The 27,163-nt window shown below is 36.7% G+C and overlaps 1 protein-coding gene across 6 annotated transcripts in view; it reads right to left on the reverse strand.

Annotated features, from left to right (window-relative positions):
- Positions 1-27,163, reverse strand: part of PC (pyruvate carboxylase) — a 318,614-nt gene that overhangs the window by 193,616 nt on the left and 97,835 nt on the right. For all 6 annotated transcript variants that reach the window (XM_072423070.1, XM_072423066.1, XM_072423072.1 and 3 more), the window contains 2 exons: positions 22,785-22,902; positions 20,436-20,587 (listed from right to left, as the gene is read on the reverse strand). In XM_072423070.1, coding sequence (XP_072279171.1) covers positions 20,436-20,587; positions 22,785-22,902 — 270 coding nt within the window. The remainder of the gene's footprint in view (positions 1-20,435; positions 20,588-22,784; positions 22,903-27,163) is intronic.

Raw genomic sequence — 27,163 nt, forward strand, 5'->3', positions numbered from 1 at the left:
TCAAATGCAAGTTTAGTATTCCATTCAAGGGTAAATAATAAATATACAGTACATCATACCTTAATATGGAAGGTAACAAATCTGTTTCAAACAAATTTTAAAGAGTATTTATGTTAGCTTTGGATATGGGATAGTCATCTATACTTCAACCATAAAGGTTTCAAAACCTTTGTGGTCTATTTAGTCTGGTCTAAATAAGATAGTCTAAAACCAAACTGTGGGGGCACTGCTCATTTGTGTACAGAGTACCTGTAAAAAAAACCCTTTTGCTTCCTTATCCATTTAGAAGACAGCACATTCCTTGTCCCTAGCATGCTCCTGTTTGTCACTTGGTGTCCTTGCTTACAATGCAAGGCAACTAGTCATGAATTTTTGGGGTATGATGTTGGAATCTATGATTTAAACGCCCCATAGAAAATTCGGGGGAACCAGTTGTTTAAGAGGAGAAAGCCTCCAAGAGCAAAGGATAAGGCAAATAAAAGTCCATTTTATTATTTACCTGGAGTCAGGCCTTTTCCACATCTAAACATGCATATAGAAAATAGCTAACATTCACCCAAAGGTCCCTTATATCTGAATAAAGAGGCCTGTAACTTTACTTTGAGCCTAAACAGTGTAAACTCTGATCTCTGAAATTAAATAATTGTTCACATCATTGGGATCCAGTTGCTGATATGGAGTAATTTCCATGTCTTTTCCAACAAAACACTAAACATTTCATTAATTGTTTTTATCTATGCATTGTGTATGTATAAGGACAATTCCTTGTTTATTTCATCTGCCATTATGTTATTTTACAATGGAATTACATGCAGATCAAGCTGCATATAGAAGGTGTTAGGATAAACAGTGTTCTACAGCCCTCTAAAGCAATAGTGAGGGTAAATCCCTTCAGTTGCAAAGCTTTCGATTCTAAGCAATTTCAAAGTATCTGAGAAAATAAAAATTATTTTTTTACAAATATTTTGCTTTGCCAAGTTTATGTGTTAATACATTTCTTTAAACGTATATAAGCAATAAGTATTTGTGTTTCCTATGAAACAATTTCCTCTCACTATGTAATATTTGTCCTGTTGATCTGTTGTGTAAGTATCAAATGACTGGTGATTGTGTACAGTTAAATGTATTTTCAGCCATCTTCATTTAAATAAAAAACAATAATTTTATTTGCTAATAGCATTTAAAGGGTTAAAGTGATTGGTATTGTAAATTTGTGAACATAATGGTTTGCATTAATAAACTCCAAGTGGTAGAAAGCCAAAAATCCAAAAGGTTTTTCTCATTTAAAGAGAAGTAAATGACTCCAGTTTCTAGGCAACTAAAGAGAAATCCCATAGAGAGCAAAGAGAACAGAGATGAATAAAACAGCATATTGCAAGCTGCCTAGAAAACAAATTCATTGTTATTGATGGGGGCCCAGCATGGTAATAGCTAAAACCCTAGATTTATTTACATCGTCATCAGGTGGTACTATAGAACGTATCACTCTGTACCGATTTACAGAACAAGATATGGACTTGCGGATCATGTAGCTTTAGGTCCAGAAAATAATAACAAGAAAAATTGGCAAGATGTGATCATTCAAAGATTTGGCCAGTGAGATTAAGAAAGACAAGTTTGATTCAGCAGCTCATTTTTTTTGTTTAATTAAGACAAACAGCAAAAGAACATGCACTATTTTAAAACTAATTAGGCACTTGGAGATTTAAAAAAACTTTGCTGATTATATTCTTGAAAAATTTGTATACCATCGTCTTTAAAGTGCATACACTGAATACTGTATAATTTCAGGCTCAAGTTCAAATGCAAAGTATGGTATTTAAACACTTCTATAGGATGCATGCATAAGCATACACACATACATGAGAGCACTAGGAAACCGCACCGTTTGGAGTCCTATTGACCTGCAATTTGCATCACCTTTTATCTCCACACAGACAGAAATTTTATCAACAGAATTCAAATCCATAAAGTTTGCAGCCATTCTGGTGACCAATTCCAAGAAACAGTGGCTATTCCTGGCTATGGCTATGGCTATGGCTAGTGGCTATGTATTGTCTTAATAATGTTCCTAGGAAAGACAAAAACATACAGCTCAACAAGCATTACAATTCAAAATGAAACTGTATAGCTGTATGAAGCTGTATCTGTAAAAATTGAAAATCTTGGTTTAGGGATGAGGAAAATGAGGACCAGAGGAATGCTGAAGCCTGATCATGCAAGGTAATCCAAGTCACCACAACAAATAAATTTCACAACAGTGCAAGAAAACAACAAGTGCAAATGTAATATATATATATATATATATATATATGTAAATAAATATAAATATATATATGGAAAAGTAATAAAATCATCTCTCTATACATGGAAGAAAATAATGCCCTCCAAGCTCTTCTAAAATCTGTCAGAATCTCATTAGGGGTGCGTTCTGGGAAATGTTTAACCCGTCTGCTCAATCCAGTCCTTCTAGTTTCATATTCTAAATTATTTCTATAGGTAATATAAACAACGGTAATGGCTATTCTAGTGGGGTTGGGCACCACTAGAAATGTATCCAATGGGTTGGCCTAATGATTGGGTCAGAGTTTTTTAATTATAGCCAATACATAAGAATTTAGCAGCAAGTGTGTAATTCCCAATGAGGGGTACAGAGTAGATATGGAGGATTGGTAAATTACCTTCTGAGTAAAATAATAGGGGCCATTCAACTCTATCGAACGCCTTCTTTGCGTCCAATTGTGATGCGGACCCCAATTGTGGAGTGTTTCTCCCTTACAAAGCTCAATTGGTGCGAAGGTAAAAGAGATGTTTTGCCAAAAATTTATAACCGCATTTGAGCATTGAAATTGGTCTATAGGAGGATACTAAGGTTGGATCTGGACCTTCCTTTGGAATCAAAATGGTAAAGACCTCATTAAAATCTGGGAACAGTGAGTTATGTGATAATGTCGAATTATACACTTCTGTTAGGAGATTTTATAAAATTCCAGCCATCCCCATCCGGGCCCGGTGATTTATGGTTTGCCATAGCACAGATTGTTTTTTGAATTTCCTCAGATATTATCAGTCTGTTTAAGGTCTCCTTATGCTCTGAAAACAATTCAGATAACCTGGCTTTATGTAAGAGTGTTAGGTTATGTAAAAGTTCACCCAGAAGTTCTGGGTTTGAAGGCTGGGCACTGTACAACTGTTTATAAAAATCTTGAAATACTCGGTTAATCTTAGGCAGTATGAAGAACCGCACACTGGGGGTCTTTAACTGTAAGAATAATTATTTTAGAGTGAGAGGGTTTTGTGAGCTTTACTAGCAAAAATTCCCACTTTATTTCCCCATCTATAGAAACTATGTATCAAAAATTGGTTGGTCCCCACTTTGGTGGCCACATGTGCATTAAGATACTTTGACTGCAGATTGCCAGGATTGTTTTAGTACCCTTGGTTCCAATTGAATGCTTTCTCCTGCAATTCTGCATATTAGGGTCTGTATTCCTTACGCTTGCAGGCAGTGTATTCTATAATATGGCCTCTCAGTACCGCTTTCATAGTCCACCATAACAGTAACAGGGTATCCCAGTGTTCCATGTTATCTGCTAGGCTATTTGCCCACTGGTATTTAGCTACGTTAACAAACTCTGGCGACTGTGACATATATGTCTGGGAATGTCCAGACCTTAATATTATGGAATGGTTTAAAGGTGAGTGCCGAGGTCAGAATGAGTGGGGCATGATCTGACAAAGAAAATTCTACAATTGACCCTTGATACCTGGGAAAGGAGGGACTCCTCCACCAAAATTAGATCAATCCTAGAGAATAAAGTATGCACCTTGATATAACATGTATAGCTCCTCTCTATAGGATTAAGAAGTTGCCAAGGATCCACCAGAGAGGTCTAAGATATGAAATTGCTAAATTCCCTGGGGGAATTTGTTCGCTGTCCTAGATGTAGATGTAGATGAATGATCTATTGTTGGATATAGGGTCGCAATAAAGTCTCCCGCCAGAATAAAACTGGGGTAATACCCTTCTAGAATTTTGTGAAGTAGTTTGGTGTAAAATAGTACCAAATTGTAAGTGAGTGCATAGATAGAACACAGAGAGTAATCCTACCCAAGATGAAATCCAAGACCACCACAGCATATCTGCTTTCCTCATCCAATAGCATTCATAGAAAGGGGTAAATGATATTTAATATTGAGAAATGTAAAGTTATGCACTTGGGGGACTAACAAATTGCATAGTTCATACTGTCTAGGGAAATACATTTGGGGAAGTATGAAACCGGAAAAGGATCTGGGGGTTCTGGTAGATCATAGACTTAATAATAGCATGCAATGCCAAACGTCAATATCCAAAGCTAGGAAAGTACTTTCTTGTATTAAAAGATGAACAGACTGCATGGATGGAGACATACTCCTGCCTTTGTACAAAGCATTGGTCAGACCACATGTGGAATATGCAGTCCAGTTTTGGGCACCAGTTCACAAAAAGGATATTGTGGAATTGGTGAGAGTGCAGAGAAGGGCAACTAAACTCATAAAAATAGGAACTCAGCTATGAGGAGAGATTAGCTGAACTGAATCTATTCTCCCTGGAGAAGAGACATTTAAGGGGTATATGATCACCCTAAATATATTAACGGTCCATATAGAAAACTCTTTTCCGACCTATTAACTTTAAGATCATTACAAAGAACAAAGGGGCACTCTTTGCGCCTGGAGGAAAAGAAGTTTAAGTTCCAGATAAGGAAGGGATTCTTCACTGTAATGTGAAAATGTGGAATAGGCTTCCTCAGGAAGTAGAATTTTCCATAGATTGCTTAAAGAAAAAGCTGGATTTTTTCCCAGAAGCACAGAATATAACTTAGTATTAAAGCTTTAAAATAAAGATAACAGAGACTGTTGACCCAGGGAAAATCAACTATGTATGTAGGGTTTTATATCTGGGATATGTTTATTTCCCCAGCGGTTGAACTTGATGGACTTATGTCTTTTTTCAACCTGACTTACTATGTACTACTACCAAGTGACCCCCTCGTCTTCACCAGTGCATCCCACAAGGAGTGATGAGCCAGGGATGCTAGTGGCCACAGGACTTTTTTGCTGCAAGGAGGTCACAGCCCCCTGGCTCACCCCACCAGAGACAAAGATCAAATGACTTCAATATAGGAATGGCGTTTATGCAGGAACACAGTGAGTTAAAGCGAGGTAACAGGCTGAGGTCAGCACAGGCAGAACTTATGGGCAAAGTTGATATCAAATCCAAAAAAGGAGAATTTAGAACAAGCTGGCAGAATAGCAGAAAATACACTGAGAATCTAGCATCCCAAGCCTGTAACTAGGGAGGTGTAAACAGGCCTAGCAGCCAGTGGCAGGACAGGAATGAATCAGGAAACAATCTGCTCATCGGCTTTAACACATACTCCAAAATCCCTTTCAGATGTGCACAGCCTCAATTTCCGTGCAGGGGATGCTGAGAAAGATGGAAACTTCCCAGCTGAAAAAATGCAGGTGATGCAGCCAGTTGCTGAACAGAGGATCTGTGGGCGGAATTGTAACAGCATGTAGTAGCCTGAGGGGTTGCAAATGAACCAAGGGTAACTTCGAAGAAACTGAAGGTATTTCTTACAAGTTGTTGTTGCAAATGTTGATGTTTATGAGTCCACCAACTCATAAACCAACAAGAGAACACTGAACAGCCATGGTATGTATAGTAGGGTAGCAAGGAGAAAAAGTAATTGTCCTCCCCAAAAAATATATGGGTAAATGTCTATACTTTGTTAAAGATCATGTGGACAATCCAGAAGAATACTGAAAGATTGTTTTGTGGACAGTTAAAGCCAAAATATAAATTGTTAGCCTAAAAAGAGAAAAAAACACTGCATTCCAGCATAAGAACTTTAACTTCTTACCTTCAACACCACTTGAAGGTCAGTGGCAGAGAGATCTCTGTAACCTCACCAACACCCTATTCTCAAAATACCTTACATTACTAACTCCAACACTTTCTTTTATGAACAAAGTTGCTCTTGCCACTTTCTGCTCACCCCCATCCTGCTAACTCCTGACCAGGGCTGTGGAGTCGGTAGATAAATTCTGCGACTCCGACTCCTCAGTTTCTGGTACCCCTGACTCCGACTCCTCTGTATTTAAAGGGTTTCTCATTTTATCTTCACACTTTTGCATTCAAACTTCACAAAAAAATGTAGACCCCCTAATTATTCATAAATCAATACACTTATTATGAAATATAACACAATATTTTTACCATAAAAGTTTCTCTCAAGAAACAATAATAAAAATATATCATAATAAATTGATAATTTGTCAATTATTATGTTTTTTACTTTATATAATTTTAAAAATAAAAATCTTTATTTCAGGAAATAATACTTTAATAATGGATTGCAATGTTATTCATCCTTTTATCTTCAAAGTTATTAGCTTTAAATTAAGTATTGCACTTTCCCTTATGGCCAGAGAATTAAGTAATGCAGAACGTGAAAGAGTGGTAGACAGTTATCTGAATGGAAGTGATGCCTCCCAGATAGCAACCGTTTTGGGTTGTAATCATACAACCATAACCAAAATTATTAAGACCTATGAATCTTCCAATAGAGTGGAAAAATTACAAGGAGGAGGTCTGAGAAATTCAAAGTTGGATGAAGCCCATAAGGAGGGGTTACGCAAGGTAATGTCCGAAGATTGCGGAATAAGCCTTAGGGAAATGAAGGATCAATTGTTTGCCAAATTTTGAATTATTGTATCTATTTCAACAATATATAGATGCATTGATAAGATCCAATGGTCATTAAAAAAAAACTTCTTTAATTCCTGCAAGCCGCAATGATCCCCACTCTCTTCAGGAAAGGCCTGGCTATGCTAACAAAATCCTTGATTTCACTGCTAAGGAAGATGGAAAAAACATCTACTTTATTTTTACCACCATACTCTCAATTTCTTAACCCTGTTGAGAACATGTTCTCTAAATGGAAATAAGTAGTAGGAAGAAATACGCTAATTAATTCGGGAGCTTTATTAGAAAGCATCAATAGTGTATTTTTAACAATAAGCAAGCAGGATTGCTTAAATTTTTATACAAAAATGTTTCGCTTTTTGCCTAAATACCTAAGAGGAGAAAGCATTAATGATTAATAAATCATTTAATTAATTATTACAAATTTTTATTTATTGTTTCTTTTAGAAAAACTTCTATGGTAAAAAATATTGTGTTATATTTCATTTTATAATAAATGTATTGATTTATGAATAATTAGGGGGTTTAAATTTTGAGAAGGGCTTTTCTTTTGTGAAGTTTGGTTGCAAAAGTGTGAAGTTTTGAACGAAAAAGTGCGAAGATAAAATGAGAAACCCTGTAATATGCTAATGTATTTTCCATGTTGATTGAAGAAAGGCAGAATACACGCTATTTAACCACAGAACTACTGGCTAGTAAGCTGACGCTCTACTGTATTGGCCAAATAAGACAAAAAAATGAAAACAATAAGGTTTTAATTATTGTTTTATCAAGTGGCTATAAAGTAGTAGCATAGCATGCATAAAAATCTGGAACAGGAACCAGTTTAAAAATATGAACCACATTCATTGGTAGTTTTAAAACAAAAACAAAGCTTACCTACATAAACAAAATCAAAAGCTGGAAAACCTAAAACAATTTATATATTAAACTTGGAATATAGTTGAAGAGTAGAATTAGTTAAATACAATCCAAAACTAACTCAATGTAGTGTTGTTCTAAGAAACAGAATTGCTTCTGCCAGATCCTCTTTTTCATACAAGCTCCTTAATCTGACTTGATTACACAGGTCAATATGTATTTTTTATCGGATATAATTTTATGTGGGTTTTGTAGTATTTTTGATGTTGATTTCAAATATGTGTTCAACTTTTCTCTTTTTGTGATGTAGCCAATTATACATTGTGTGAACGTCACCAAATTACCACAGAGCTTAAAAAGATATACAAATTATATTTCAGATGTCCACTTGGTTACCAGGATAAATCTTGGGCTCCACATGTCATCTGTACCAGTTGTTCCAATGGACTGCGTGACTGGCTAAATCGGCGAAAGGCAGGAATGCCATTTGCCATACCGATGGTGTGGGGAGAACCAAGACCATTTAATCAACTGCTATTTTTGCTGCATCAACAAAAGTAGATTCTCAGGTAAAGCTAAGCACAAAATTGTATATCCCAGCCCTTGATTCTGCAATTAGGCCTGTTCCCCAGGATGATTCATTGCCAGTTCAGGTACCACCACGTAATGGACTTGCTTTTGTAGAAGGTGATGAGGAATGCACAGTTACAACCCCAAATCATCTGATCCTGACTACTTGGCCGATAAAAATTCAGAACCAGAGACCTTTGCACAAGCAGAGCTGAATGATCTTGTTTGTGTCTAAATCTCTCCAAAGACAAAGCAGAACTTCTTGCTTCAAGGCTTAAACAGAACCACTTGCTTGCAAAGGGTGTAACTGTAACTCACTAGTGATGGCTCACTGTGCTACTTTCATGATATAAATGTACTCCTTAACAAGTGCATGTTCCATCTGAATGCCGTATCTTCATTGATTCCTCTAAAAGAAGCTTGAAAGCAGTCTTACTGCAAAATGGTGATTTCAAACCAAGTTTACCGATTGCCCATTCCGTTAACCTAAAGGAGTCCTATGACAACATGAGGTTACTACTTGAAGCAATCCAGTATAAAACACACCAGTGGAACATCTATGGGGATCTAAAGGTCATTGGCTTGCTGATAGGAATGCAAGGAAGATTCACAAAATATTGCTGTTTCCTATGCCTGTGGGACAGCCGATCTACGGGAGACCATTATGTCAAGCGTGATTGGCTACCAAGAGATACCTATAGGCCTGGAACAAGCAGTGTCAAGTTTCTGCCTCCGGTTGACCTGCATACAATATTTCTGCCACCTCCCCATATCAAGTTAGGCTTGATGAAGAACCTTGTAAAGACCATGGGTAAACTCAAACTCCATGGGTTTTCAGTACCTTGTTGAGAAGTTTCTAAACATAAGCACTGCAAAAATGAAGAAAGGGATATTTTTAGGGCCACAGATCAAAACTGTTTTGCAGGATGATTTTCTGGGCAACCATAAGTCTCCTGCATAGAAGGAAGGAGTTCAGAATCTGCTCGATTCATACCAGAAACTGGGTTGTTGCATGTCATTAAAAATACATTTCTTGCACTCACATCTAGAATTCTTCCCGGAAAATCTTGGTATGATGAGTGAGGAACAAGGAGAACGTTTTTACCAGGACATTCAGTTAATGGAGCACTGCTACCAAGGTTTCTGGAATGAAAGTACGATGGCTGACTACTGCTGGATGCTGTACTGCGACAAATCAAACAAAGAGTACACAAGAAAATCATACTCTAAGCATTTCTGAAGAAACAATGGTACCTGACTGACACTGTTCAGTCGATCTATACCAGTGTGCTAAATTTTACTTCACACAAATGATGTATTAACATTCACTTCAATGGTGTTAACATTTTAGTACAAAATACGTGCACATACAATGTTAACTATAATAGTACTCATAACTCAGGAACTGTATGTGTTTGGGAAAAAACTGAAAATAGATCTGAAATCTGCTCGAAAAACTGATTTAGAAAAGTTTGCTGGGTTTCTGATGATTATCTAAACTAATTTTTTGTTGACCTGTGTTATTTTAGAGCTGAAAATAGTCTTTCAACACTGACTTGGGTGGGTGGCATTGCTGTTACGGTTCTAGCCACATCACTAATACTCTGGGGATAAAAAAGGATGGCTTCTTCTATAGTCAGTTTCAATGAGTGATCATACTTTTCTACTTCTTTTAATTCTTTAAAAAACTCCTTCTGGAATCTCTTTCTTTAGACATTTTCCGGTCCTTTAATCTTTCACGCATATGCGACGTTGCTTTAATGTTGAAAGTTCCATTTTGTACAGTTAGGAGTCAAAGTCGAATTCTTCATTTGAAGAGGATGATCCTAAATTACCAGCACTTACAGCTTTATCCAGTAGTGGTGTTTGAGGCAGTAATCCCTCCATGTGAACTGCTACATCATACAGGGCCTTTTTTGCAGTATAAGTCTGGTCATCTCTCAAAAAAATTCAGCAAATTGGATCAACACAAATAGCAGCTAACAAGATTTGATTATCCAGTAAGAGATTTTCTTTTTTCTTCATTGAAGATACAATGCCATCAGCTATTACCCTCCACTTTTGTTCAGGCAATATATCAAGCTCTTCCATTTTAAGAAGAATTTACCAGGTGGTAAATCTTCAGATTGCAAACTCTTGATGACAGTAAAGGGTTTGGAAAGTGGATTTTCCAGTACTTTTACTTGTGTCTATTGGCTTTCAGTTAATAAAACATTTTCATTGTCCAGTTCTTCAAGAAAGTCTTAGTTCAAGCAAATGCTTTACCATCAAATAAGTGCTTCCCTAGTATGTTGTTTGATCCTAAATGGCTCCTTTTCCTGCATGTCTTTTCAAAATGGCATCTGTTTTAGGGTGCAACAGTTACTTGCCTCTATTTGCCAATTAGAGTAGCTGCATGACGATCTTTCAATCCATCTCTTATTGCAAGTTGCAGAGTATGAACAGCACAACACATATGTTGAATAGTAGTATGCTTAGATGCTTCTTCAACAATTTTATCCAAAATGTCACTATTCTCTTCGCTTTCAGTTTCTCCAATACGTGCAGAACTGTCTTCCTTTAATATCTTTCTGTCACTTTCTTCATTTACTTTATTCATTTTCTCAACTGTGCTCCACATATAAGAAGCATTATCTGTCACAATACAAAGAATCTGTTCCTTTTCAAATCTTTTAGAACATCCTCCACTAACTTCTAAAGATAGTCACTGGTGTGATGTGCCTGGGTGTCCTTTACTCCCAAGGTTCGCGTTATTGTTTTATTATTTTCATCAACAAATTGAACATTATTAGCAAAATAATTAACTCTGTGACATGTGCATGCATCCATTTTTATGAAGACAAAATGTCCCTTCAGACCTTTTCCTAGTTCTTCCTTTTTTCATTTGGCCTCTTCAATTATAAGTTTTCTTATACTTTCTCTTTCCAGAGAAACACCAAGTTTTTTAGCTATTTCCCCATTTAGGCCTAAAAAGGCTGGCTGTGAAAAGAAGGACAGTGGTACACTATTCTTTACTACCATTTCAATAATGTGGTTTTTGAATTTTTCTGGTGTCATTGCTATGGTGACTTTGTCAGATACAAAGAATCTTCTTAGTTGTGTTTGGTTTCCAGTAGATTTCTGAACATTTTTTATCCCAGAAGTGGATGGAATATTTTTATTGATATCTTTCTCATTCACAACTTCTAACACTTTAGGATTAAAACACTGCAAGTGTCTTTTCAAATTTGATGCTCTTGTAGTTGCATTTTTGTTAGAATCACTGAAACTGCTAATTTTTGCATCACATTGTTTTTTCACCATCATCTTCAAAAATACATTGACACACATAATGTTTCCCATCACTTGATAATGTATTTATAAAGTGCTCATAAACAGCAGACTTTATCGTGTTTGTTGACAGACTTTTTGCCATTGTTATTGGGGTGCAGCTTTCACTAAAACATAAATATAAAATAAGTTATACTAACTAGCATATTTAAATACAAACATACACATAGTCCTGCACTAATGCAAACATACATACAACACGGCACTATACACAAATAAGCTATAGCCCTGCACTAAACTTAGACATAATTTGTCCTATACAGAAAAAAATGCACAAACATTTATACTATACACACAACACAGAGCTCTACATTTTACTCAGAAACATACACACAATATGCACTATACACAAACATTCATACATTCCTGCACCATACACACAAACATTCATACATTCCTGCACCATACACACAAACATTCATACATTCCTGCACCATACACACAAACATACACATAGCCCAGCCCGTTTTATCCAGAAACATGAACACAGCCTTCCATTATAATACACACAAGCAGCCATGCAGTTTTAAAATAAACACGAACACTTACAGTTGATTTCAAAAAGCTGTTCGTCCAAGTTCTTCTAAGCTCTTTTAGCAGACAGAGGAAGTTGAGCAGATGCTGCTGCCTTTATCTTTGTTTGCTGATCTTCTGCTGAAGACAGGGAAGTGGGAGGTTTCAGGGCCAGGGGGGGCCACTTAACTAACGTCCTAGTAGTAGGTGGTGTGCAAAATGATATTTAGGTTCAGCCCTGAATGAGAGCATATTAGGAGAGTGCAGACAGGACACCTGAACACACATAAGGCCATAGCACTCACCTACACCTATATCATTACACTTGTTTACACTCAAATTAACTTGTTAAACACATTACATCTGAAATAAAATGAAAGCACTTTTTGTAATGAACATAATACAGATTACAATAATGTGAATGTCAGGTTGGATAATAGCTCAGACGAACTTCACACTAGTAGAAATAGAACTTTGCACTGGGCTTTATACTTACATCAGAAAAGTACTTAATTATGACTATTGTTTGTGAAATAGGACATTTGAACTTGCTGTATTTTTTTTATTATAATTTATTTTTATCAGGAGTTGGCACAACTTTATTGACTCTAACTCCAGGTATCAAAAATTGTCTCTGACTCCACAGCCCTGCTCCTGACCATGGCGCAATCATCACACTAAACATCTACATAAGACTGCTTGTGCAGCAGATCGTCTTAGATTGTCTGACTGAAAATTACTAAAAAATTTCTGATTTGCAGTAAGCAACACAAATTTCAACAACAGGTAAACTATGCATAACAAATGAACTGATAAAATTCTGCATTCTGATAAGCCTCTGTAGTTTACCAGCTTAATTTTTGTTAGACACTGCAACAACATGTTTATAAACACTGATTAGCCAAAACAATAAAACCACTAACAAACAAAACACATTGAATATTTATTTGCAATGACACTTATCAAGGATTACAATATATTAGGCAGCAAGTAAACAGTCATTTCTGAAAAATTATGTGTTGGGAGAAGAAAGAATGGAAAAGCATGAACATGATGCAGTCATAACAAACATGCATGGTACTTCTAGACCATTGCTGTTCTGCTGCCTTGTTCAGTACTGTCATAATTCATGGAACTTCATGATCCTAGCAAAACAGATTGATTATTTCATTACAATGGCACGTGTCAGGGATTAGGATATATTAGGCAGCAAGAAACAGTCATATCTTCAAAATGATGCAATGGGAGAAGACAAATGGACAACATAAAAGTATGTGGTACAGAAAGGCACGGTGCTGTTCTATTACCTTATTAAGTACTAACAGAATCCATGCAGCATTAAGGTGCTAAGCAAGGCAGCAAAGCAGGGATGATGATGCTTCACGATTACTGAATACTTTCCCTTGCTCTGATTTCTTTCAGGCACATTGGGCCTATGTTATTAAAGTTTTTTAAATCTAGAGAAGATAAACCACTGTGTGAGAACCTAGTTTATCCAGCAAATCTGGATTCTATAAAATGTTTAGAACATTGTCTGCTATTAAGTCAGAAAACTCTGAAACTCTCAGCAGCTTCATAGAGGACAACAAAGTAAATTGTTAAAATGTCAGTGATGTGGTTCAGTTGCTGTGGTTCTGCAAAAATATATTGCCAGCAAAAAGCAAACTATTTTTAAGAAATCAATCGTGCATTTGTTTGTTTGAATGTAGGATCTCCTATGTTCTTCCATGATGGTCTACCTTCTCCAGCCTTTGATGAATTCAATCAATCAGGTTTGTAAAGAGGAAACACACAGGCAAAACACTACAGTTCTCCTAAAAGGCACTGAGGCCAGGTGGATCAGGTGGACAGGCTATATGTAGGATGTATGCAGGGAGAGGTCAACAGGTCTCTGAAGAGCTTCAGAGAAAGAGAGAGAGCCAGGAGGCTACGTTTTGAGGGTTTTTTTTCTTAATGACCATGATTGGGTGTTTATGTTCTGTTTACATGAATGAAATGTTGTTTCATTTGGCAGAGTGCCCTGAAATTTAAAATACCTCACTGCAGTGTGTTTGAAGCTAATACTTCACACAACGTATGCAACCACTTTATAGAATGGTCAGACAAAGGAACAAAAAAAGACCATACTTTCTAAAGGTCTGCCTTAAAACTAAAAATGTGTTTTGCCCAGAGTTCAATTTTTAAAGAATTCAGAATTAAAATGATTCCTACTTTTGCAGTGCTTATCTGAATGTTTTTGTTTGATTTTCATTGTTTTATGTTTTACATGCTTGCTCTTCCAGGTATTTGCTATTATATTAAACATAGCGATCTGTAAGATTAGCCATTAGATAAGCAGAATAAAACCAATATTATCACTCATCCTTACTGCTCAGCAGCCATTGACATAAGGTATCAACTACACAGGGAAAGCTTAGCATGTCCTGTCTTTTTTTTTCCCCGCTGACACTCCCCCTCCCCTGTTGCATTTCTCATCATGACATCCAGGTCTACCTATGTTTTACCTTAGCTATTATAGCTGATGCTGTAAAAAAACAAAACAAAAAAAAAACTCTCTCCTCTTCACTTTCATTACGATCATTCAGGAACGACGAACGTCGAGCGCTGTACACATGTGACTTGTGTACGCAGCCTAACACTTTTCCTTCTTCCATTTTCTGGTTTTATCTTTTTTTTAACCATGATTATATTTAGGTTTTTTGTATTTATTTTGTTGGATTATTTTGTTAGGTTACTATATTAAAATGTGGAAAATTGAAAAAATGCGCTTTTTTGTACTTTGGTGTCATTTTACCAGGACAATTATAGAATAAAAGTAACACTTTTATGTACAGTAACATAATTTTATTAATTGACCTAGACCATGACGTAAGAGTTGTTTCATGGTTCTATTACAGTTTTGTGGATGGATTAAATAAAACAATAAATATGTTTTTGCAAAATAAAAACACAAAAAGAAAGCCTAGTTTATTGTGCACAGACAGTATATTGTAAGTATTACTTTCTTGTCTAAAAGTGGGACTTTAACCTAAAATGTAACAATGTTCAAACAGGCAGGCTTCTGCTAGAAAGTAATCTTACCTGTCTGTTGAGTCTCTGCAATCAAATTTGCAATGTACACTAAGGTGTGCATATGCAGTTAGGTGCACAATTTTAGATGTGTTCAATTTCATTTGGATAGACAATCATCTTTAAATTTACCAAAATTATCACAGTTTAGCAAATGAGCAGGACCCCTGCCATGTTGATTGCCCAATTGCCCATATACCCTGCCATTATACTTGCTTCACTATATAGATGATAACTCCAGGTAAGCAATTCTTCAATACAAAGTACAGCAAGGATTTAAATTACTTTCCAGGAACAAGGAGAAATTTATATCCTGACAGACTTTTATTTAAATGCACTACAGTCAGACCTGTAAATTATATTGCTATTCCACTATTTTAATACAGACCCACTTGTTTACTTCATTGTACCAGTAGCTTTTAAGGATTACAAAAAAATGCCTCCAGTACTGAAATACAGATTACTGCAGAATAGAGATCTGATTTATTTAGATTTTAAACAGAGGAAGATCTGGGTAATATTACAGTGCATCTTACCCTTTAGTTAACCGCTGGACTTACAAGCATGGTAAAATTAGTGTTTGAACCTTTCTCTTTGGAATTGTTCATACTACACATAATGATTATCATAACAGACAAAAAAAACAAAAATTTGCTTTAATGGGTAGGAATTCTGGATTTTGACTGCATGCAAAGCAAACAAAACTAAAAAAATACCTATTTGGTATAAAATTTCCATCTGTCCTGGTCTATTTGTTTTAAAATGTGTACGTACCGTTTAAAAATTGCAATGCTGTTGAGCTAGCAGACTTGCACTGATTTCTAGGTCTGAGCACAGAAATATTACTCACAGTAAAATATTCTATAGAGCTTATGACATATTTATCCCAGCAAATATCCAAGTCTGTTCTTGCAAGAACAATATTATGATTGGCTTGTAGTGAATCTTTTACTGTCCTTTAAAACAGTGGTTGCCAACTTTTTCGGTCCCGCAGACCGCTAAAATCACCGGCTCCCAACCGCGCATGCGCGGGGAGCCGGGTGTCACTCAAAGGAGGAGATCTGAGCCTGCAATGGGAAAGTGGGCGGGTTGTGTCCAGGGACACAGCCTAAGCCTGGGAACTGTACTGGGGATGTGGTCTGCGGCTTTGGCCAGTCGTTCCCCCAGAGCCAGAGCCCTGGACCACCAAACTTTTCCCATAACTATCTGAAACCCATCGAAAACCACAAGACATGAGGGCAGCTGGGACCCTTGGAAGATAATTTCTTTTAACAGTGTTTAGAAACTACTCTAAAAAAAGAAACTAAAGGTTATAACTGGCTTATTAAGTTAAAACATGCAATACTTTTGTTGTTAAAAGACAAAATCATGCACAAAATTTAAGCAAGTTTAGCTTTCAAACCACACACATGATAATACATTCAGGTATAGGCTGAACCACCACAGCACAGAAAAGCCCCAGATGGTCAATTAACTACTTCATATATATTAAGTTATATATATATATATATATATATATATATATATATATATATATATATATATATATATATACATACACACACAAGTTGTACAGGGGTGCAATGGTAATTAAAATTAATGAAATAATTAAAAGCTGTGCTATGCTACATGTATCAGAAGGTACCTTACAGTACCTAACCAGTTATTTCTACCAAGCGTATTTAGTATTTCTACTTTTACTTTGTCACTGAAGCATACACAATCTTCACTATCACTTTCAGAGGCCCCTCTGAATTGTGTAGTACAGAACATGCCAACCATATGGACTATACATAGAGAGCTGGTCACATGATGTTTATCTGCCAGGCTCACACAGTGGGTCCAGAGGAAGGCAAAAACAAAATCCCTGGTACAATTTGCTTCAACGGGGGAAAAAATTCCTTCCTGATTCCATGAGGCAATCAGATGTTCCCTGGATCAACAGTCACTGTTATTTTTACTTTAAAGCCTTAATACCCAGTTATATTCTGTGCTTTGAGAAAAACATCCAGCCTTTTCTTAAAGCAATCTATAGTAGTTGCTGAAACTACTTCCTGAGGGAGCCTATTCCACATTTTCACCGACCTCACAGTGAAGAATCCCTTCCTTATCCAGAGCTTAAACTTCTTTTCCTCCAGACGCAAAGAGTGCTCTTTTGTTCTTTGTAATGATTGCAAAGAAAATAATTGGGAAGAGAGTTTGCTATATGGACCATTTAAATATTTATATATGGGTGATCCTCTATATAGGGAGAATAGATTCAGTTCAGCTAATCTCTCCATGTAGCTGAGCTCCTCCATTCCTTTTATTAGTTTAGTTGCCCTTTTCTGCACTCTCTCCAATTCCACAATATCCTTTTTTGTGAACTGGAGCCCAAAACTGGACTGCATATTCCAGATGTGGTCTGACCAATGCTTTGTACAGGGGCAGGATAATGTCTCCATCTCTGCAGTCTATTCCTCTTTTGATACAAGAAAGTATTTTGCTAGCTTTTGATATTGCAGCTTGGCATTGCATGCTGTTATTAACCCCCCCTTGCAGTATTGGGTGACTCGGGGTGGATTTTCCAGGCAAAAATAAAAAAAAATTCAATACAAAGATATATTCAAATAATATATATATTTATATATTATACATGCTACTGTACACTTACATGTAATATATATATTTGTTTTATTTTTAATTTTTTAACAGATTTTTGTGTTTTGTTATTTAAAGTTTATTATTAAATATAATAAATGTAATTAATATCGGTGAGTTATGCCTAAGAATTATAGCCTACAATTAAAAAAACACATTTCTAGCAAAAATTTGTATTCGCTATTTGCTCGGAATTAGACCTCTAGGGAGGTTAAGTCTCTTATCTACCAAAACCCCCAGAATCTTTTCCATTTCTGACCCCCCAACCTTATTCCCCCTAGACAGTATGAAGCATGCATATTGTTAGCCCCTAAATGCATAACTTTACATTTATTTACATTAAATGTCATTTGTCACTTGGCCGCCCAGTCAAACTGTACATCCAGGTCTGCTAGTAGATTATAAACATCCTGTATGGACCCAATATCATTACATACTTTGGTGTCATCTGCAAACACTTATATGGTACTTTTTTTTCAAAACTCTATATCATCTATAAAGATGTTAAAACAGTAAAGGTCCCAACACTGAACCCTTGGGTACACCACTAATACCCTTAGACCATCAAGATTATGAATCATTATTCACTACTTTCTGGATGAGGTCCTTAAGCCAGTTCTCTATACATTTTCAGATTGACTTTTCCAAACCTATTGACCCTAACTTGAAAATTAATTGTCTGTGGGGTACTGTGCAAATGCCTTAGCAAAGTCCAAGTACATTACATCAACTGCTATTCCACTGTCTACCTGTTTACTTAATTTCTCATAAAAAGAGAGCAAATTTGTTTGACAACTTCGGTCTTTCTTGAAGCCATGCTAACTATCACTTATCTTTAATATTTTCTAGCAGAAACTCCTCTATGTAGTTCTTTATCAAACTTTGTAGGACCTTTCCAACTTTGGCCGTTAAACTAACCGGTCTGTAGTTACCTGGTAATGACTTTGCTCCCTTTTTGAAGACAGGAACCACATTGGCCTTATGCCAATCCATTGGAACCATCCCAGAGATTAAAGAGTCTCTAAAAGTTAGAAATAATGGGTTTGAAATAACTGAGCTCAGCTCTTTGAGGATACGTGGATGTAATCCATCAGGTCCTGGTGCTTTGTCAACCCTAATTTTGCCCAACTGTCTCTCAATCATATCATATGTTGAGCCATTGTGAACCGTTTAAGGCAGTGACATTGCTATTATGAAGTTGGACTTGAGCTCCGCCATTTTCCTTTGTGTACACAGAGCTAAAAGAAAGTGTTTAGTAAATCCGCCTTTTCTTTATCCCCAGTTACTAACCCAGAGACATCCTTTAGGGGGCTGTTAGGGTCTGTTGTCTTGCTCAGATCTGAGCAAGACCTAACAGCTGTATCTGCAGAACAGCGCCAGCAAAACAACAGTGGCCAAACAGTGTACTGCAGTCCCTGTATTGAAAATACGATCTGAAATTCATTCAGGGAAACTAAAAGAACCAGACTATCCATGGTCGGATTTTTGATTGTCAACCTGTAATATATTTAAAACATTTTGGGGGGTTTGCCTTACTTTCCTTTGCAATCTGTCATTCATTTTGAAGTTTTGCATATTTTATCTCTTGTTGTTTTCAAATGATGAAGGTGATCCTTCATTTTTATATTTCTGGAATGCCCTTTATGGCTTTTTTTAACATCAGCTGTGAGCCATATAGGTTTTAAATGTAACCTCCTAAACTTATTACCTATTGGAATATATATATATATATATATATATATATATATATATATATATATATATTTTTTTTTTTCAGTGTGATTGTGTAGAAATTGTAGACTTGAAACATTCCCATTTCTGTTCTGGGTTCTTTGAGGACAATATTGTCTCCCAGTCCAAGTCACAGAGAGCCGCCTTAATAATTTAAAATGTGCTCTCTTAAAATTAAATGTTTTTATCTTTCCTGTTTTTACTTCCTGTTTACATCTTAAATTACATTAAATCATAATATGGTCACTGCTACCCAGGTTCTCTTTTATATGTCCATTGGTTATAAGCTCTGCATTGTTAAAAAGAACTAGGTCCAGCAGAGTATCATCTCTAGTTGGGGCTTCTATAAACTGTACCATAAAATTATCTTGTATTAAATTCATAAATTTCCTCCCTTTTGCTGTTCCTGTAGTGCCATTACTCCAGTCAATAACGGGGTAGTTGAACTCTCCGATGATTAAAAACTTTCCAGTTTTTGCTGCTTTTTCTATCTGTGCTAGTAATTGATATTTCTTCCTTAGCACTGGGGGGCCTATAGCAGACTCCAATAATTCATTTTGTGGTATTAATCCCCACATTCAACTCCATCCATAATGCCTCAACCTCATCACTTGTTCTATCAACAATTTCTTCTTTCACATTCACTTTCAGATCACTACTCACAAACAGACAGACACCACCACCCTTTTGCCTGACTCTGTCGTTACGAAAGAGCGTATAACCAGGAATATTGACAGCTCAGTCATGTGAAGAACAAAGCCAGGATTCAGCAAAACCAGCAATAATTGGTTGCTTCAAGTGTCTACAAATAATTAATTTATAACATGATTTTTAAAGGGATCCCTATGATAAACATTTGTTGAAGTATAATTAGATAAGTAGTAGCAGCTTTAAATTCACAAATTTATTTTCAGAACTGAAAATTTTGACTGTTCCTTAGCTGTGTCTACAAACAATCACTTACCTGCTTTGCTAGTTTAACAGAATCATGAGTAAGTCTATCCCGTAGCTGAGGGTCAAGTTGAGCAGCTGGAGCTATTTCTACCACTTTTTGATGCCTCCTCTGAATGGAGCAATCACGTTCATACAGATGCACTACATTGCCATACTTGTCACCTAGAATGCAAGGGACACAAGAAAGCACACTAAAACAACTTGTTGACAGTTCTGATAATAAAAAATTAAATAAAATAAAATGAAAATAAAAAATGATTTTATTTATAAAAACAAATCTCTTACAACAATTACACCTTTAAAAATCTTGTTTTTTTTTTTACTACCCTAAGGTACAACTCCAGACATTTCTGTTTGTTCTGAGAAGGAAACAAATATCTGTTGAGTTGCTGTTAATGTTCCTACTTTTGTATAGAATAGAAAAACTGTAAAACCTGTCTCAGATTTTAAAAGATGTCTGCGTCCTTCTTGGGTAAATATGACTTAATTTTCAGTTCTTCTACAGATACTAACAGAAAGTGAGCAAAACAAATTAAAAATATTACAGGGATAAGTAGGCTTGAAACACACTCACTAGACAGAGGAGTAGCAGTTGATATAGTGTTCTTGGACTTTGCAAAACCATTTGACACAGTACCCCACAGACAGTTAATATGCAAGTTAGGGTTTATAGTTTTAAAAATGTAAATGGATAGAGAAGTGTCCTAAAGGCTTGATCCAGAGAGTAGTGATTAATGATTTATACTCTGAATGGTTTAGGGTTATTAGCAGTGTACCCTAGAGTTCAGGGTTAGGATCATTACAGTTTAACAACGGTATAGATAATATAGTCTGGGATTAAAAGTACCATTTCTGTGTTTGCAGATAACATGAATGGAATTAAGTCCATACAGGATGTTTATAATCTACAAACAGACCTGGATGTACTGTTTGAGTGGGCAACCAAGTGGCAAATGACATTTAATATTGAGAAATGTAAAGTTATGCACTTGGGAGCTAACAACATGCATGCTTTATACTGTCTAGGAGAAATGCGTTTGGGGGAGTTAAAAATGGAAAAGGATCTGGAGTCTGGTAGATCACAAACCTAATAATAGCATGCAATGCCAAGCTGCAATTTCTAAAGCTAGCAAAATACTATCTTGTATTAAAAAGGTCCAGACTGAGAGGTACAGACAAGAGATTGAGACATAATCCTGCCCCTGGGTTATTTTTTTTTTTTTTCTGGGATATGTTTATTTTCCTAGTGGTGGAACTTGATGTACTGTCTATTTTCAACCTAACTAACTATTTAACTATGTAATACAGGTTGACAATCAAAAATCCGGCAACCTACGAACCTGAAGAGTGCCACATTTTCGAAAATTCTGGATTTTTTTTTTATACTTACCTCCACACACAGGCCAGTCTTCCTCTTGCAGCACCCGTGGACATCTGGTTTAGTTCCAGGGATCAGGCAGCAGGGATGTGTCATTGTGTATTTAGTGTAGCAAGACCTAACAGCTGTTTCTGCAGAACAGCGCCATCAAAACATTAGTGGCATATAATACAGTATATGTATTGAAAATGCGATCCGAAATTCATGCCGGAAAACTGAAAGAACCGATGAGAGATAATCGATGGCCAGATTTTCGATTGTAAACCTCTACGGAGTTTCTTTGTCTGCTCCCCTGCTGCTGCTAACACTTCCAGCTCCAGTACCTTAAATATGTCTCATTGACAGTATTGTGCAGTACGAACTGTCATACTCAATGTTCATAAACTCTGGTTTTAACTTTGCAAAGGGGGCTAAATGTGAGGGGATGCTAAAAGGAAGGGGGGAGGGGGGTTGACCACACAGAAATGGCCCTGTAGGATAGTTTTGAAAAAGTTTAAAATATACAACCATAATTTTGATGCAGAAAAAATGCCAAGCAGTAACAGATGTTAAAAGATAGTTAAGGAAGTAAAAGTTCTGCTATAAGAATTGTAGGACTATACGGCAAAATCTGCTAACAGAAGAAGTTAAAAATAGACTGCAGCAGCAGATAGGTCATAGTAAAGTGACAATCTTTTTTTCGCTTGCATTTAAAGATACAGATTGCAAGATATGGATTGCAAGCATATCCTGATAATGATCCATATTTGAAAACAATATGACAGACATTTGTTATTTTTAGGTAATAAGCACTGAAATTAATCATATACCCTAAAAGAGATATCATTATTTTGTATTATAGCTTTGTCAATTAAGCCTTTTATATGTGTATTTTAAAATGCAAAATAATAAATATCAGAAAAGTTAGGTGAGACAGGGTATAAGTTGGTGTGTGTTGCTCCAGTGACACTTTGAGAAGAGCTCTACTTTTATGTTACTCACCAATTATCTGGACTTCAATATGACGAGGTTTTTCAATGAATTTCTCCACAAATAAAGCACCATTTCCAAAAGCAGATAGTGCCTCTGAATATGCCCTTGTGTAATTTTCTTCAAGTTCCTAAAGAATAAAGTAAATACTATTACCAAATATAGGCAAAACACAAACTACAAAATGTACACTGCAATTATCCAGATTATGTAATTATCCAGATTATGTAAAGTATCCATGGATTTTCAAGATGGTTTATACTACACCACTGCTTTATGACTAGCAAGGATGCCTATCTTAAATCCTTGATGCATCAGGTACACTGAACTATGAAATAATCTTTTTGGCTGCTTTACTGGGTAATATATGACAATACACATGCACTATAGCTTACATACACAGTGACATGCCACATGTCAACCAATCCACACAATTAGCAGGTGTCACACTTACTTCCTCCTCACTAAAGCACCAGCTACTCTCTTATGCCCAGTTTTGACCCAAGGCACGCTAGTTCTTCTAAGTTTATTCAGCTTTGCCCCTCCTGCCAGCCAATCAGAAGATAGCCTCTTAATAGATAGCCCTTGGCTATTAAGCAGGCTCAGACGCAATGCTTAGCATTCGTGCATCATGTCTCCACAACTACTGAGCTACTAGAACTGCTGAACATATCCTATATGTCTGTTGGCTAAATGAGTGCTTTCCTAGTCCAGTTCTGTTTACCCCTTGCTGACCAGTCCGTTGTTTCACTGTCTGTTCACTTGTGCTGTTCCAGTGTTCCCCCGTGTCACCCATGCCTCATGCCATTCCCCTGTATGTTTAATGACCCCCATGTCACCAGAGTCTATTCTCTAGATTTCTGGTACTTGCTCCCAAGCTTTATCCCCGAATTCACTTGCCTGCTACATGCCTGGACCCTGCCTTCCTTGACTATTCTCTGCTTGCTGATTCGGTACCGCACCTGGTCCTGCCCACACTGGTGTGCCCAAAGACCGCAACCTGGCAACAAGCCTGCAGCGCGACATCCTGACCTGTGGAGGCTTTGGAGAAAACTAGGCTTGGCCCTTCTTAGGGCTCAGACCATTACCAAGCTACCCGTCTACTAGTTAATTCCCTCCAAGCATGACATCAGGGGCATACAAAATCCGATCAGCCAATTAAATCATTAGGTTACTTCATGAGCTTCTTGTTGACCAACAATGATTTTACTGTTCATCAATTCGATTTATGTGAAAGGATCTTTGAATGGCAATATTTTAACAGATCCCCTCCCCCTTTAACCTCCATAGCAGTTAAATTCCTTCCAAATTTCCATGCAAAAAGTGGTAGGCATAACTCACTGATATTTAATATATATATATATATATATATATATATATAAATGAATATTTATTTGTATTGGACTCAATACAGCTATTTTGTATTGAATCCAATACAAAATTTTCTGAATGTCCCACCGATCCTCCCACCGGCACCGACGCATGTACCAACGTCATTGGTAAACACCGTAGATCTTGTCTCTGCACTTCGCCACTGGAGATCGAGGAGGAAGGACGTGTCCCCAGGAACTGCAGGGACCAGCAGGAGGCCGGGGGACAGCGACGGAACAAGGTAAGTCATTTTTTTTCTAGTTAAAAGTTCAAAAGCTATCCCAAAAGTGTGACTCGGGATTACCACTTTTTGCAGGTAAAATCCACCCAATTCCACCCAAATCACACTCTGGAATACTGCTAGGGGGGTTAATAGTCACTTGTACAATAAATCAGTCAAATCAAAAAAAGTCTTTGGTTCATACCTACATTACATATATCACCTACTTTAAAAATATAAATATGACATACAAACATTACACTGGGGAACAATTTTGAACACATTTTCTGTTGACTTAAATTTTTAAGCTTATATACACTAAAAATAGGTATGCTGTATCTGAAAGTGCAGATAGTTTTGTTCTATCACGTCAGGTCAGGTAGTAAATAGGCAAAAAATTTTTCTACTTACACACGTATTTCCTTTCTTTCAGATCATGTCTGGCTCTGCTGTTTCTCATCGTAAATGCCTAAACAACCTTGATTCATTTTGTTATATCTGTGGCAGTTTCACCATTCCCAGTTAAAGGGCGAACATCAGCGAATTTGTAGAGCAAGCCTATTTAGCATATTTCAAAGTTAAACTTGGTGATCAAGATAAGTCTTGGGCCCCTCATAAGGTGTGCAAACAGAGTGTTGAGGGTTTACGGATATGGACAAAAAGAACACGTGATAAGATGCCATTTGGTATACCTATGGTTTGGCAAGAGCCAGGAGATCATTTCAGTGACTGATACTTTTGTATAGTGAAAACTTCAGGATATAACTAGAAAAATAAATGTAACAGAGTATCCTGGTCTACCATCGGCTATACACCCAGTGGTTCATTCAGATGAAATCCCAGTGCCGGTTTTCGTTACACTACCCTCTCTTGAAGAACATGATTATGGTGACGAACTAAGAGACAACATTGATAGTTTGAAATTGAAGAGAACGTTCGTAAGGGATTTCATCAGCATCAGTTGAGTGACTTGCAGGTGATTTGGGACTATTGAAGAAGGCTTCAGAACACCTAGCAGCAGGACTACGTGTGAAAAACTTACTTGAAAAAGGAACTAAGATATTGTACTTTCGAACCAGAAAAATGGCTTTGTGTATTGCCATAACATATCTGGTTTAATGGAGGAATTGGGAATTCCAATCTATAACTCAACTGAATGGCGACTATTCATCGATAGCTCAAAGTGGAACTTAAAGTGTGTCCTCCTTCACAATGGCAATACATTTGGGTCAGTCCCAATTGACCATTCAGTTCCTCTTTGTGAAGAATATGCAGACATAAAGAGTCATTGAATTGTTGCAATATCACCAACAAAATTGGGTCATCTGTGTTGACCTTAAAATGGTATGCTTCCTTCTTGGTCAGCAACGCGGATACACCAAGTATCTCTGTTATCAGTGAATGTGGGACAGCAGAGATCATGGGAAGCATTGGGTGGAAAGGAAATGGCCTCCAGGATCTGCCCTAAAACCAGGTGATACAAACACCCTACATGAGCCACTTGTTGATAGTAAGAATGTTACATTCCCGCCACATGAAACTGGGTGACTGGAGACTGTTTCATGTACCTCATTTTGGCATTTCCTAGCCTGTCATTTAAAAAAATCAAGGCCGGTGTGTTTGATAGTCCACAATTTCAGCAGCTCACCAAAGATTAACATTTCATCAGGACAATGTCAGAAGTCGAAAAGAATACTTGGTTATCATTCAAAGCCATTGTCAAGGACTTTCTTGGAAACACACGAGCAAATAATTACACAGAAATTGTCGGGAAACTCTTGGAGAGCTACAAAATGCTTGGTTACAATATGAGCATCAAGGTGCAGTTTCTGCAAAGCCATCTTTCTAATTTCACGCAAAACCTTAGTGCAGTCAGTGATGAGCAAGGTGAACAGTTCCACCAAGATTTAAAGGTCATGGAAGTACGGTATCAGGGAAGATGGGATGTACATATATGATGGCTGACTATTGTTGGAGCATCCGGCAGGATTGTCCTAACACTGAACACTACAGGAAAGTGTATATTTTTTCCTTAACCGCTTAACCAGTAAATTTTCAAATGTTTTACTGTAAAAAAAAAATGTCAGAGTAACAATAAATCCTTTGCATGAACAAAAGAAATTTAAATAAACAGTACATTCAAGTTATTATATCATTATTACATTCAAGTTATTATAAAAATGGAGGGTACTCTGTATCGTAAAAACTGGATGTGATAGCAAAATACTGGGGTAATTTCTGGATTCACCACCCAAAAATTAGTAAAAAAAACAAGTGTAAGATTTAATTCAACAAGATATGCATTCCCCCAGTGTTATTATTCATTTAGGATTTCGGATCTCAATCTGTTTAGTTAAGAAGTGTAAGCTGTTGTGAATCAATTTCACCTGCTTTAGTACAATTGAAAGCAACAACAGGTGGAAAGGGGGAACAGCAAAACAACCCCTGAAAATGCTTTTACCATAGACTTTTTTCTCTTTATTTTCTTCCTGACTGATTTTACATCTTGCTAGTACCCTTGTTGCTACAGGCACTGTACAGGACCATGATGTGTTATGTGCAGCCCACTCAGGTTTCACAGGTACTCCAAATCTTCCAGGATAACACAGTCATATGTGCTGTTGCAAAAAGAAAATTGGATACAGATCTTAACACAAAAACCAAGCAGAAAGTCCAGTATCTGCATCTTTGTGCATCTGTAAGCACTACAAGATGATCTCTAGTGGGATACTTGTGTGCATGTTTCTGAAAAAAATTAACAGAAAGACTCCATAGGGTGGCATGTGGGCCCCAAACCCTA

Source organism: Pyxicephalus adspersus, chromosome 9, assembly GCF_032062135.1.
Source record: "Pyxicephalus adspersus chromosome 9, UCB_Pads_2.0, whole genome shotgun sequence".
In the NCBI taxonomy this organism is placed as follows: domain Eukaryota; kingdom Metazoa; phylum Chordata; class Amphibia; order Anura; family Pyxicephalidae; genus Pyxicephalus; species Pyxicephalus adspersus.